At 36.4% G+C, this 11,721-nt stretch overlaps 2 protein-coding genes and 1 long non-coding RNA gene across 3 annotated transcripts; 1 reads left to right on the forward strand and 2 right to left on the reverse strand.

Annotated features, from left to right (window-relative positions):
- Positions 1-234: 234 nt before the first annotated feature.
- Positions 235-3,912, reverse strand: LOC138125224 (UDP-glycosyltransferase UGT5-like). Its single transcript, XM_069040432.1, has 4 exons — positions 3,545-3,912; positions 889-1,692; positions 620-839; positions 235-570 (listed from the first exon to the last, which is right to left on the reverse strand). Exons 1-4 carry the CDS (start codon positions 3,780-3,782, stop codon positions 288-290), a joined length of 1,545 nt encoding a protein of 514 aa, XP_068896533.1. The 5' UTR covers positions 3,783-3,912; the 3' UTR covers positions 235-287.
- Positions 3,913-7,785: 3,873 nt separating this feature from the next.
- On the forward strand, positions 7,786-9,025 carry LOC138125923 (uncharacterized). Its single transcript, XR_011157557.1, has 2 exons — positions 7,786-8,240; positions 8,306-9,025. It is a non-coding gene; the product is annotated as an uncharacterized lncRNA (long non-coding RNA).
- A 126-nt stretch (positions 9,026-9,151) lies between these two features.
- Positions 9,152-11,485, reverse strand: LOC138125922 (uncharacterized). Its single transcript, XM_069041488.1, has 4 exons — positions 11,279-11,485; positions 11,092-11,228; positions 9,954-11,035; positions 9,152-9,893 (listed from the first exon to the last, which is right to left on the reverse strand). The coding sequence occupies exons 3-4, from the start codon at positions 10,359-10,361 to the stop codon at positions 9,264-9,266; spliced, it is 1,038 nt and encodes a 345-aa protein (XP_068897589.1). The 5' UTR covers positions 10,362-11,035; positions 11,092-11,228; positions 11,279-11,485; the 3' UTR covers positions 9,152-9,263.
- Between the last annotated feature and the right edge of the window lie 236 nt (positions 11,486-11,721).

Below are 11,721 nucleotides of genomic sequence, written 5' to 3' on the forward strand. Positions count from 1 at the left end.
TATAGTTGATAGACTGAGAAAAATGTTGCATTCATTGACGTGCACATCTTCTCCAAACACGTTACGAGTATATTGCATTCGTGTTTTTGTCGCATTTTATCCATTTCAGAATATTAAACGCTCGTGCGTTCGCACTCGCGTTTAAATATTCTTGCGTGGATAAAATGCTATCTAAAACACTTATATAATAAATAACTATGGGTCGTGGAGGGTTGAGACTATTACTAATACACATTCAATAACTATTTTAGATTTATTAATTAAATTTGTTGTTCTTAATTACAGTATTACTTGTTTTTCTTGGTTTTGTCAACATTTTTAGATGCTTGTTTTAAAATTAAATTTAATATTTTCTTGATAACAATAACTGAAATTAGAACCGCGCAAGTAACAAAAGCAGCAACATCGAGGAGATATCTTTGATACCAGGTTAAATCCATTCCGGGATATCTAAGGTGGTGCGCTCCTTGATGACGAATTACGTATTCAATCCAGTAAAGAGCACTTTCGACGGGTTTTAAGGGTCGATCTCTCATTATTTCAGAACGTTTCTTCATGTTATTTTTAAATCTATAAAAACTATATTAGTACGTCGAAATATACCACGAAAGGAACTTGCTTTGGATCATTTAAGACTTCTTTCAATGCGATTGATAAATTTTCTTCTGTGATATTCCGATAGTCTACTACAACTGCATAACCGTTAGCCGCACCAATTGCCATATTCATTTTTTGATCGACGAAAACTGGAATTCCCACCATTGGAACAGCATGGTACATACTTTCCATGGTACTCAACAAACCTCCATGAGAAATAAATGCTTTTACGTTTGGATGAGCTAAAATTTGTTTTTGTTAGGAAACATAACGACAACAAGAAATATTCACCTAAAACATCTGACGTGGGTATCCATTTCATAATCTTGAGATTTTTCGGTTGTCCTGGTAGTTTATCATCTTCCCATTTCCATAATACGTTTTCATTTAATTTGGCGAAGGTTTTCAAGATTGCATTTCTTTTAGACTCGGGTAAATCAGTACTTTGCAAAATAGAACCCATTGAAAAAGCTATAACTCCATTTGTAGATTCGTCGAGAAATTTTTGCAAATGATCTGGCAATTTTTTTGGCTCTTCGATATGGAAACCTCCGATTTCTACTGCATTGGGGACTTGAGGAATAGCTTCGTAGGAGCTAACGTGAGAATTGATTAGAAGTAAGCTGGAATTATTGAGAAAATCGTAGAGGTCTGGTTTGCCTGGAATATATTTATAAACGAGTTCTCTGTGTTTCGGCAACATTATCCAATTATAGTGTAAAATTATACAAGCGTCGTAGAAAGCGGTTCTTAGACGTTGCCAAAAATTCATATGAGCGGTATATTCAATCATTATGTTTGGTACGTATGATGAAGGTGCAGGATGTGAGAGTAGAAAGCTTTCTGAGACATACAATGGCATTGAGGAAAACAAAATTACAGGTGCCTTGAAGTGATGACCAATCCCCAGAAGAGCATCATTCAGATATTGGTATATTATAACTGCGTCATACGTTTCCTCCGATTTTAATAAATTCTGTACCTCCTCACTTCCCAACAAGTGATTAGTGAACTTGTAGGATAAATCTGTTATGTATTTAGCTTTTTCAAGAGGTGTTGTATTTTCCATTTGATATATTCCATTTGTGTTGTTTGCTAAAAATATTTAAAATTAAAAAAAGACTATTGATCAGCTGACCTTTTTATATCGAGCGATCAAATTAATTTGTAATCGAGTCATCCATGGATTTGAATCCGTATGTCTTTTGCGATTGATATGTCGAGATCTAACCTGTGTTTCAAGCTGTGTTAATTGGAGCGTGGAGTTCAAGTAACGACATAATTACGATTTCGGTTTCATAAATAACGCGATTACAAATTAATTTGATAGCTATTTATAAAAGGTTAACGGCAAATTCCACTAATTTTTTTTTGTTAAAAAACATTTTCAAAATTGATTTTGAAACATGGAAGTCATGCGTAGTTTTTCATACCGACATGTCTCATTTTGACATACATACACGGAAAAAGTATACAAGTCTTGAGTGAGATTTTTGAAGTTTTTTGGCTGTGTAATTTAAAAGAACCCAGAATAAACCTTGAAAATGCACTTTTACTTCGACTGAAATCGAAATATTTCAATTATCTGCCACTGACAATGACAGTGACATCAGGTACTCGTAAATCTGATTTACACAGTGTATGCTTTTTCAGTGAACAAAAGTGTATAACTGGAACGTTATGGATGTGGATTGGGGACTTGTCGTTAAGTTGGCACTACCAGCAAAAGTAACTAAACGCGCCAATAAGGTTATTGGAATTTATGACAGATCTCACTAATGTACAGTTCAATCATAACTCATAAGTTTTAAGCAAAACATTTCGACTATACATATGTTTAAAACTTATGCAGGGTGTCTCATCTAAGACTTTCGAGCATAAAGTCTTAAAAACGTAATTTTTACATGCCTTTTTAAAATGTTGAATCACTTCAGATTTACATCAAAAAATTGATCGTCAATAAAAAATACTGTAAGAAGAAACTCGTCCTTGAAAGACGTCTGCTTTGAAGAAAAAAGAAAAAAACTGTGTTAAACGTGAGGCTGCAGATGCAAAAACGTATGAAACAAACGCGCACTATCGCTAAATTTTGGTCACCCCTCTTGGCACAAAACGCAGATGACATATTTGACGCTTATCTTTCTAACCTTACAAACACTTACAAACCTAAAGACAACATTTGGACGTAATTTATTATACTGGATGCTTTAATTCTTCCATAAAGGACAAAAACGCGATCGGGATATTTTAGCAAGGTAATTTAGTTCACGTACTCTTCCTGTGTCTTCAAATAAATTGACGACTCTCTGAACCTTAAATTTTGTAAAGCCTACATTTAGATAGTGTTCCACGAGAAAACGAACTGTGTCATTAAAGTCCTTACGACACTCTCCATAGGCAAAAATAGTTTCCTTTTTCAGCAATATTGAAATATCTGCCATTGTAGTCTATTTTTAGAATATGTATTTTCAACAAATTTATACAATTTTACATTTCTAATAAAGCACTTTTGACAGATTTTAAGGGATGTACAAAATGTTGCTTGGGAACTTTTCATCAATTGTTTCAAAAGGTAACTGCTCAAATACCTTCACAAAATCTAATCTTTTCGTTAAATAAGACGAGTGATTTAGTTAATTGTTTATGTAGACACCTATTTTTTAATGTTTACCAATCTAATAATAATTACGCTTCATTTTCAATAAAGGAAACATGTGTTAAAACCTTTTTAACTTGAAGTAATTTTATTATTACTAATTGAACCTTCACCATCTAAAATACATACCTTTATTTTAAATTTCATAAAAATCGATTGGCAAATAAGCGAGATATTAAGCTGTATAATATCATTGACATTATTAACAATAAATTGTGATAATGAAATTTTATAGAACCTTGTATCGATCGAAGGTCCATCACAAAGGTTGAATAATGTACAATTTCTTACCATTTAATATTGTTTGCAAACTCACTACTGGAATCTCTTTCAAATTTTTTATTTTTGTTTTTCCTACATATGGAGTAATAAATGTTACGTCGTGACCCCTGTTTGCAATTTCTCTAAATAATTTCGATGCGAGTATGTAATGACTTCCAGTGGGTATTTGAAAAACACCTAAAATCTTGTAAGTTTGACTTTCACATATCACAACACTAATGAAAATTAGAACTTTTAACCAATTCATTGCAATAATTGTTGCTTCAGTTATTGTTAAATATTACTGTCAATACATATGAGCTCTGCTCTCTACTGTTAACGATTGAAAATTAGATACACGTGATCAGAGAAGCTAACATTATGCAACCGCAAATACGGTCTCTATTTTGATAACACTGTCACCAAAGAGCGATCTTGATTTAAAACAATTTATCTAATCTCGGAGCAAATAAACAATTTAATATTGACTTTATTATTTTGCATGTAGGGCGAGTGTTAAGTAAGGAATAAGAATTCTTAAATTTAAGTCATTAAATTGTTATCTTTTAGCATTCATTATAACTACTATTATAATCCACCCAGTGGCGGCGCAACAATTCACAAACTTTTAATAACAGTAGTTAAATGTTAAATTTTTATTGTCTATCCAACAGTGAAAGTATTTTTTTAAATCAGCCGATGAAAACAAAATGTATATCAGATTTTATTATAGATAAAAATATATTCGCTGGGTGCGAAGTACATGGTGGGGGAAACGAGTTCTATCGCAGCGCACGACGGCGACGCGTCGAAATGCGCACTTGGGGCGGACGAACTGTGATTGTCACTCAGTAAAATCCAGTGAAACCTGTTTTTTTTAATAAACAAACAGTAACCTTCCTTCACGTTATCTTTTTAATAAAACGAAATTCTGCCGCTACATTCATAATAATTGTCCTACTGTAACGGTTCGATGTGTTTATTGTACGACAGATATACAGGGTGAATTCGAAATACGTCACAATCTTAAAACCCCCGGATCTTCAGGAAGTGAATAAACCGAAAATGTGGTTAAATATTTTAAATTCATAAAGTCCAATTCAACTTAATTCCATCCCGAACGAGACGCTTCTGAAAGTTCTAATAAATCGAAACATGAATATCCGCAAAAACGATTTAAAAACCAAGAGTGACAAAACCTTGTTTTGAATGAAATAGCCGAAAAACACTTTAAACACAGCCGCAAAAACGTGTAAGATTAAGAGTGAAAACCAAGTGAAAGGAAAAGTCAAAGCAATTATTATTAGACACAATGTTCAAAATGTCGTCTGTACCCTTCGATGTACCCTTGCAAAACTTGCTGCATCGTCCGGGATTTGCGCTGATGAATATGGGTGTTAAAACCTCCGTTCGCATAAAATAAGGTTAATCGACGCACATTTGAATCACTCACAAAACTCTTGCTGACGAATGCAATCGAAAAGTACCATTTTCCCGTATACAACAGCCAGAAATGTTTGCGAATGCGGAACATGACGCGCCGGAAACTTTTTGCGATACAAAGTTTGTGCCCTTAAGCCAACACCATCTGCACTTCCGTAACAAAGTACCATATCGGTCATTTCACTATTGGTATAATTTTCCATGATAATGAAATGACACACTGAGACACAAAATTCCAACCAAACAATAGCCGAAGGTCCCACTGAAAACAACTAATTTGCACGCGGTACTAGCACCCGCGTAATAAAACTTTTTGCACCTTTTTTGCGTTGCACTCGATAACTTTTTAAATCTTACTGTTCGTCCTAACATGATATCAGTGGCGTATTCAACTTTTGTGCCTGAACTGTACATGGCTTTTCTGTCCTTATGCGGATCTATAGCGCAAGACTGAGTGCACGTGATTTTCACAACTGGTCTGAAGATCCTGGGGTTTTAAGATTCTGACGTATTTCAAATTCACGCTGTATACAATAATGATTGATGGGTTCGTAAGTTGAATTGTAAGTTGATGGGTAAAAATATTGCACGTGTCACTTCTCCAACGACCCGGACAGAAGCGATGGAAGTGACCAAGATGGCGATCTCGAGATCGCAGGCGGAGCAGAAGAAATGTGATATAAGGTGACTAAATCAACACACTACGTGTGTTGATCTAGTGACCTTAATGTAATAAGGTTGGAAGCGCCCTCTATGGGTCATCTCGTTACACTCCCCCTTTGGATTCCACTAGCTGCCCTCAGGTGGGATCCAACTGGGTACGCCTGGCTTATGTACGGTCTTCTCGTGGTCGAGCAGCGCCTCGACGAACTCCTCGGATATGACGTGGAGGAGAACGTCGTTGGTTCGACGTTGCTTCGTCTTCGGGGCGGTCATCAGGCTACGCTTTCCGGGGGCGACCTCGTCTTCGGAGAAGTGCAACTGGTTCGGAGTGGCTGTCACCTACGGATGACACAAAAGGTCTCAGTGCTGGGACGTGGTATTTGCCTAGGGGACGCTCCAGGTCATCTACCTCAGCCACCACATAGGCGACAGGGCCTTTCTTTTCTCTCGTTGTGTGATTCTTCTTGGCTGGTGTTACCAACCGGCTCGCGTATTCCACAGGTCTTTTGTCCGGACCCTCCCCCTACAGTTGACGTGTCCCCAATGCATAGGAGCTGGCATCCGTTTTCGATCTCTGGATCCTCTTCTCAAGGACTGCCCGCCGCTGAGGGGATATCCGATACGGGGTGGTAGCAATGGGGCGGTCATCGATCAAGGTTATGCGGCGTTCCGCGTATGGTGTGGGTTCATCGCTCTTCTCGAGCACTTCTTTGTGGGAATCAAGCAGTCGAACAAATTGTTCTTTCTGAACTTCGTCCAGCTCAGTACCCTCGTCAGATCGCAGTGGCTCCAATTCAGCAGAGCTTGCCGTCAGGGAGACTTCCTTTTCACTGACTAAAGTTCGCTGGTTTCTGAAACGCCACTGCATCCTTGGAAAGTCCAAAATAACGTCAGCCGCTTTGATGAAGTCCATACCCAGCAGAGTCTTGCCTCAGCTGTGTTCAGGTATGGCTATAACAGAAGTGTGTATACTATTCGACCGTTCACTTGTACCTGTACTTTGTAGACTTCGGTGGCTATCTTCACAGGTTCTCCATCCGCCATCGTTAACTCTTGCGTCAACCTGGTGAACGGCGCTTTTATCCGCTTCAGATGCTCGTACAGGTTATGTCCGGCTATACTACGGCTGGCTCCCGATTCCACATAAGCCAGACCTTCTTTTCCGGCGTGAACGCCCTGCAGACATCACCTACACCTACAGTCAGTATTTCGGCCGTGGTTGAGTTCCTCTGAGGGCGCTCGTTCGGGCACTGCGAGCGCACGTGTCAGGGTGGCGACACCCAAAACAAATTGTTTGCCCTGGAGTTGTTCGCGTCGTAGACGCCTGGCGTGCCGGAGTGGTTTCTTGACTCTTCGCGAGCTTCCGACACTCCTTTTCTGTGTGTCCAAGTCCATGGGCTCCACAGTATGAACACTTCGGGCGGATCTTGGTTGCTTTTTCGATCTCTGGGATTTCTTCCTCTTTCAGGGCGTCCTCAGCTCCTCTCGCCTTCGCGATAAACGTCTCGAAGTTGTTCAGTTCGTCGCGGAGAACCAACCTTCGGATTTTGTTGCTGAGAAGCCCATTGATCTTGTCGATCTGGTGGACCTCGTGAAGGGGAGGAATAATTCAATAAACATTGTAAGAACTTTTACAAATAATTTATTTATCACACTTACAACATATCTACCTATTATTTATGACAAATGTTTGCATTAATCGTACAATTTGCATTATTTATTACTGATATTCACTCCAGAAGTTTAAGTAAATAAATTTTTCTAATTTTGACATATAAAGTGACACTTTTCAAAATTAATTGACGTTTGGAAACGTCACACTTTTCGTAACTGGTTACGAAAAGTAAAATCTTTCCTAACTGGTTAGGAAATAGTATATTGTTATATAAGTGAGGAAAGGGATGCATTGCTAAACGAGAATGAGAATTGGATCACGAGCGATAGCGAGTTGATCTAATCATTCAAGTTTTGCAATGGACCTTTCCTCACGTATGTAACATACTATTTTTTCCAACGTCAAGAGTTTTTCGGTTTATCTTGGATAGGTATTATCAATTTATTATTTTATACAAATCAACATAGAAGTAAAATTTAAAATTTGAAAATCACGTTTCCATGCTCACAGTAAACAATAAAATTTAATTTATTGAATGTCAAACCGTGTTTTTTCCAAAACTAAAGAAGAATTGAAATAGTGATGGAAGTAGATAGTGATGAAGATTTACCAAATACTCCACCAGAAGTAAAAGAGGCAGCGAACTTGGTAACTTTGGAGTTGTTACCTCTCAAATCGCGAGCACGCTATGAAAGGGAATATGATATGTTCATGAGATGGAGACAAGAAAAAAAAATTAAAAGCTTTTCAGAGTCGGTAGTTTTGGGGTACATGTCGGAACAAGCCAAAGTGCAAAAATCATCGACTTTATGGTCACGATATTCGATGCTGAAAGCAAGCTTGGTTGTCAAAAATAATGTTGACATTAGTAAATATTGTAAGTTGGTTGCATTTCTAAAAAGACAATCCGTTGGTTATAAGGCCAAAAAATCAAAAATATTTTCAAGAGAGCAAATATTCAAGTTCTTATCAACGGCCCATGATGAAGAATTCCTCTTAATGAAGGTAAACTAAATAATTGCTAATTTTTACATTAATTTTCATTAATAATTTTTTTCTTAATTGTGCAGGTTATTGCAATTATTGGATTGTCGGGTGCTTGCCGCTGCGACGAATTGAAAAATATGACAATTGACGACATACAAGACACCCAATCAGTATTGATAATAAATATACCGGACTCTAAAACAGGAAAAAGTCGTGTATTCACAGTAGTTGCAGTGAAAAATGAACTAGCAAATGATTTGAATTTGATTGAGATATACAGAAAATATGTTTCTCTAAGATCACCTCTTACAGAACATCGGCGATTGTTTGTGAACTATCAAAAGGGTAAATGTACCGTTCAACCCGTAGGAATAAACAAATTTGCCAAAGTACCGGCCATTATTGCAAATTACTTGAAAATACCAGATGCTTCTTCTTACACGGGGCACTGTTGGCGGAGAACATCAGCGTCCTTGTTGGTAGATGCTGGAGCTGACTTACTCACATTAAAAAGCCATGGAGGCTGGAAGTCCTCGGCAGTAGCAGAGGGCTATATCGAAAATTCAATTCAAAATAAAATTTCTATCGCTACAAAAATACTTGGAAATAACTTATCCGAGAAACCAAACAGAATTGCTAATGTGGCGTCAACGTCGAGCTCTGTATCGACACATTATTTAGCAAATAAATCAGACACAGTTGGAGTTTCAATTCATGCAGAAAATTGTACATTTAATTTTTATAATACCGATAAAAAAAGTTAACTATGTAATAACTATGTTAATAAAGAATTCTTACAATAATTGTATAATTATATCAGAAGGTTATTTAAATGAAATTACCTAAATGAGGAACAAATTATTTTTTATTACTTTCCCCATTAGTGAGGGAAGTGATTTACTTTCCTCACATGTGATGCAAACGCCTACTTTCCTCTTTAAATTGAGTGATGGAAATGTCATTTTCAGACTTGACGTTGGAAAAAATTTATTGTATCACCAGTTACAAAAAAAAAAAATCAAGAAAAATTATAGTGTTTAATTAATTTTTGTAAATATTTATAACGCAATTCTTACAATTACTTATGTTAACTCCTGATGATGAAAGGGAAGTGGTAGTAGAATTCGCCGATATCTGAGAAACGCAATTTGATGTCTCCCCAAGGATATCGGTGGCAATCTTTTTCTTATTTTCTAATGAATCCTCCACGTAACCTTCTGCTACTGAGTTGGACTTCCAGCCCCCATGTCTTTTTATTTTCATTATATCAGCTCCAGAGTCCGCCAGCCAAGTGGCCGAAGTTCTTCTGAAGCAGTGGCCAGTAAATAAGACACAATCTGGTAATCCAATATGTTTGGCAATCATCTTTGGTAGATTACCAATAGTGTTAATTCCAACGGGTTGAATGCTACATTTTTCATTATTATATTTAACAAAAAATCGGTTGTGTTTAACATTCGGTGGACGTAAATTAATGTATTTCTTGATTATATCCAGAAAATTTACTCCGTCAATATTTCCCTTTGTAATTACAAACTCACGTATAACTTTTGTTTTTGTATTCGGAATATTAACTCGAAAATATGACTGATTGTCCACAATATCTTCGACATGTAGAAAGGTTAACTCAGATTTACGACATGCACCAGCTATTCCAACGATCATTGCAACCTTAAAAGATAGGTAGTAATAATAAGTATGTAAACAGTTAATTGTGCGATTCGAGTTTACCTTTGCCATTAAAAATGTCTTATCATCAGCCTCAATTAAAAACTTGGCGATATTCTGTTTCGACAAGACGTTGGACTCTTTAGCGTGGTAACCGTCTGACTGCCGCTTTAAAAATGCTACTAAATTAGTATATTTCTTAATATCAATATTCCTCTTTAGAGATAGTTCGCTTCGCAGCATGGAATAAAGAGTCCACAGTGTGGAAGCTTTTAGAGTCTTCTTTCCCTCAAAATACGCCAGCAAAATTTTTTCGTTGATGTGCTTTATGTTTTTTCCTTCACACCATTTTTCCAATTTCTCGTAAGCTAAATCATATTTGGCTTTTGACTTATTCGGGATTACGGACGATATCGCACTTTGTGCGGCCTCTTCTACATCACTTGGTATATCATCTGAATCTGAAGACATTTTGGATGTTTCCAGTAAAACTCAGTACAATTATACACAAAACAAATTTGACACTGTCATATTTTTTGTTTTTAAGCAAAATAACCGTGTCTACTTACCTACTTGATATTTTAACACAATAATAATCTATTATTAATGAAATTCATTACTTCGTTTAACGTTTGAAGAAACTTTTTTTTTTGTCAAAATTAGAAAAAATCTTGTATGTAACACGTTAGGAAATGCAATTTTGTGTAACTCGTGTGATTTTGCGGGATCTCGCTGCGCTCGTCCCGCAAATATTCCACTCGTTACACAAAATAACGCATTTCCTAACTGGTTACATAAATAGCTATTAGTATTTTCGAACAGTTAACATTTGAAATTGAAACATTATTTTCGATGGGTATTAACTCAACATCTGATGTAGTTGGATTTGAACCAGACGCTGCAGTACCGGGAATTGAGTTAGATATTTTTTGTTTTGTTTTCAATGAAGTCTTCTACATAATTATGATTCCGCTACTGTAACCGACTTCCACCTACCCTGACGTTTGCGAACCGATATATCAGCACCACTATTGGCCACTGTGTATTCTTTACTATTTGGCAATCCAAGATATTTGGCAAGCAAGCTAGGTATTTCTCCAACGACTTGTGCATTACACTTCTTATTTTTATATCTGTAGAATACCCTACAATTTGCAACATGTTTTGGACGAAGGGCTGCATTTTTGCGGTATAATCTTACAAAATCTGGATTGGTGACAGTGAAAGTTCGCTTTATGCCAGTTTTTGTGACAGGAACGGTCACTATCAGTATCAGTAGGACATTTTGGTTAATTCGTCTCTTCTCATGGCCCCTGATATTCTCATGATTAAAATGACCTAAAAAGGGGCAGATGGTACAACTTATCATAATAGAACCTAAAATTTACCTTCCACAATAAATAATTTTCATCACTAGGTTTTTCTGATCTCTGTAACATTTTTCAAACACCAGACATCGCATAATTTATAATATTTTTTTAACTCTGGAGGAGAACACGGAACTAAAACACCGTAATTTTTAGTATTTTTTTTTAAATGAATTGTTTCATTTATGTCATTGCCATAGCGGCATGCCGACATGTAAGCCGACTTTATATTTATTGACAGTGAAGTAAATTTTACTTGTTCATTTTATAATTACAAATTTTATGTTGCACGAAAAGTGTTGTGTATAGTTTATATCCGAAATATATGCAGTGACGTCACGCCTGGATCAAGAAAACGACATACCGTTCGTCCGTATTGGACAGCAAGGCATAATTTATGCCAATTTAAATTTAAATTAAAGTATTTTCTAGTGTTGGGCATAATCGATAAGTGTATTTCAATA

Source organism: Tenebrio molitor, chromosome 3 (assembly GCF_963966145.1).
Source record: "Tenebrio molitor chromosome 3, icTenMoli1.1, whole genome shotgun sequence".
In the NCBI taxonomy this organism is placed as follows: Eukaryota; Metazoa; Arthropoda; class Insecta; order Coleoptera; family Tenebrionidae; genus Tenebrio; species Tenebrio molitor.

Bases quoted from the DNA above. Each gene is read 5' to 3' on its own strand.
- LOC138125224 (XM_069040432.1), bottom strand. From the start codon at position 3,782: ATGAATTGGTTAAAAGTTCTAATTTTCATTAGTGTTGTGATATGTGAA. The intron at 1,693-3,544 runs GTAAGAAATTGT...AAATATTTTTAG, and splicing joins TTTGCAAACAATATTAAATG to CAAACAACACAAATGGAATA. The intron at 571-619 runs GCAAGTTCCTTT...TAGTTTTTATAG, and splicing joins GAAGTCTTAAATGATCCAAA to ATTTAAAAATAACATGAAGA.
- LOC138125922 (XM_069041488.1), bottom strand. From the start codon at position 10,361: ATGTCTTCAGATTCAGATGATATACCAAGTGATGTAGAAGAGGCCGCA. The intron at 9,894-9,953 runs GTAAACTCGAAT...CTATCTTTTAAG, and splicing joins AGACATTTTTAATGGCAAAG to GTTGCAATGATCGTTGGAAT.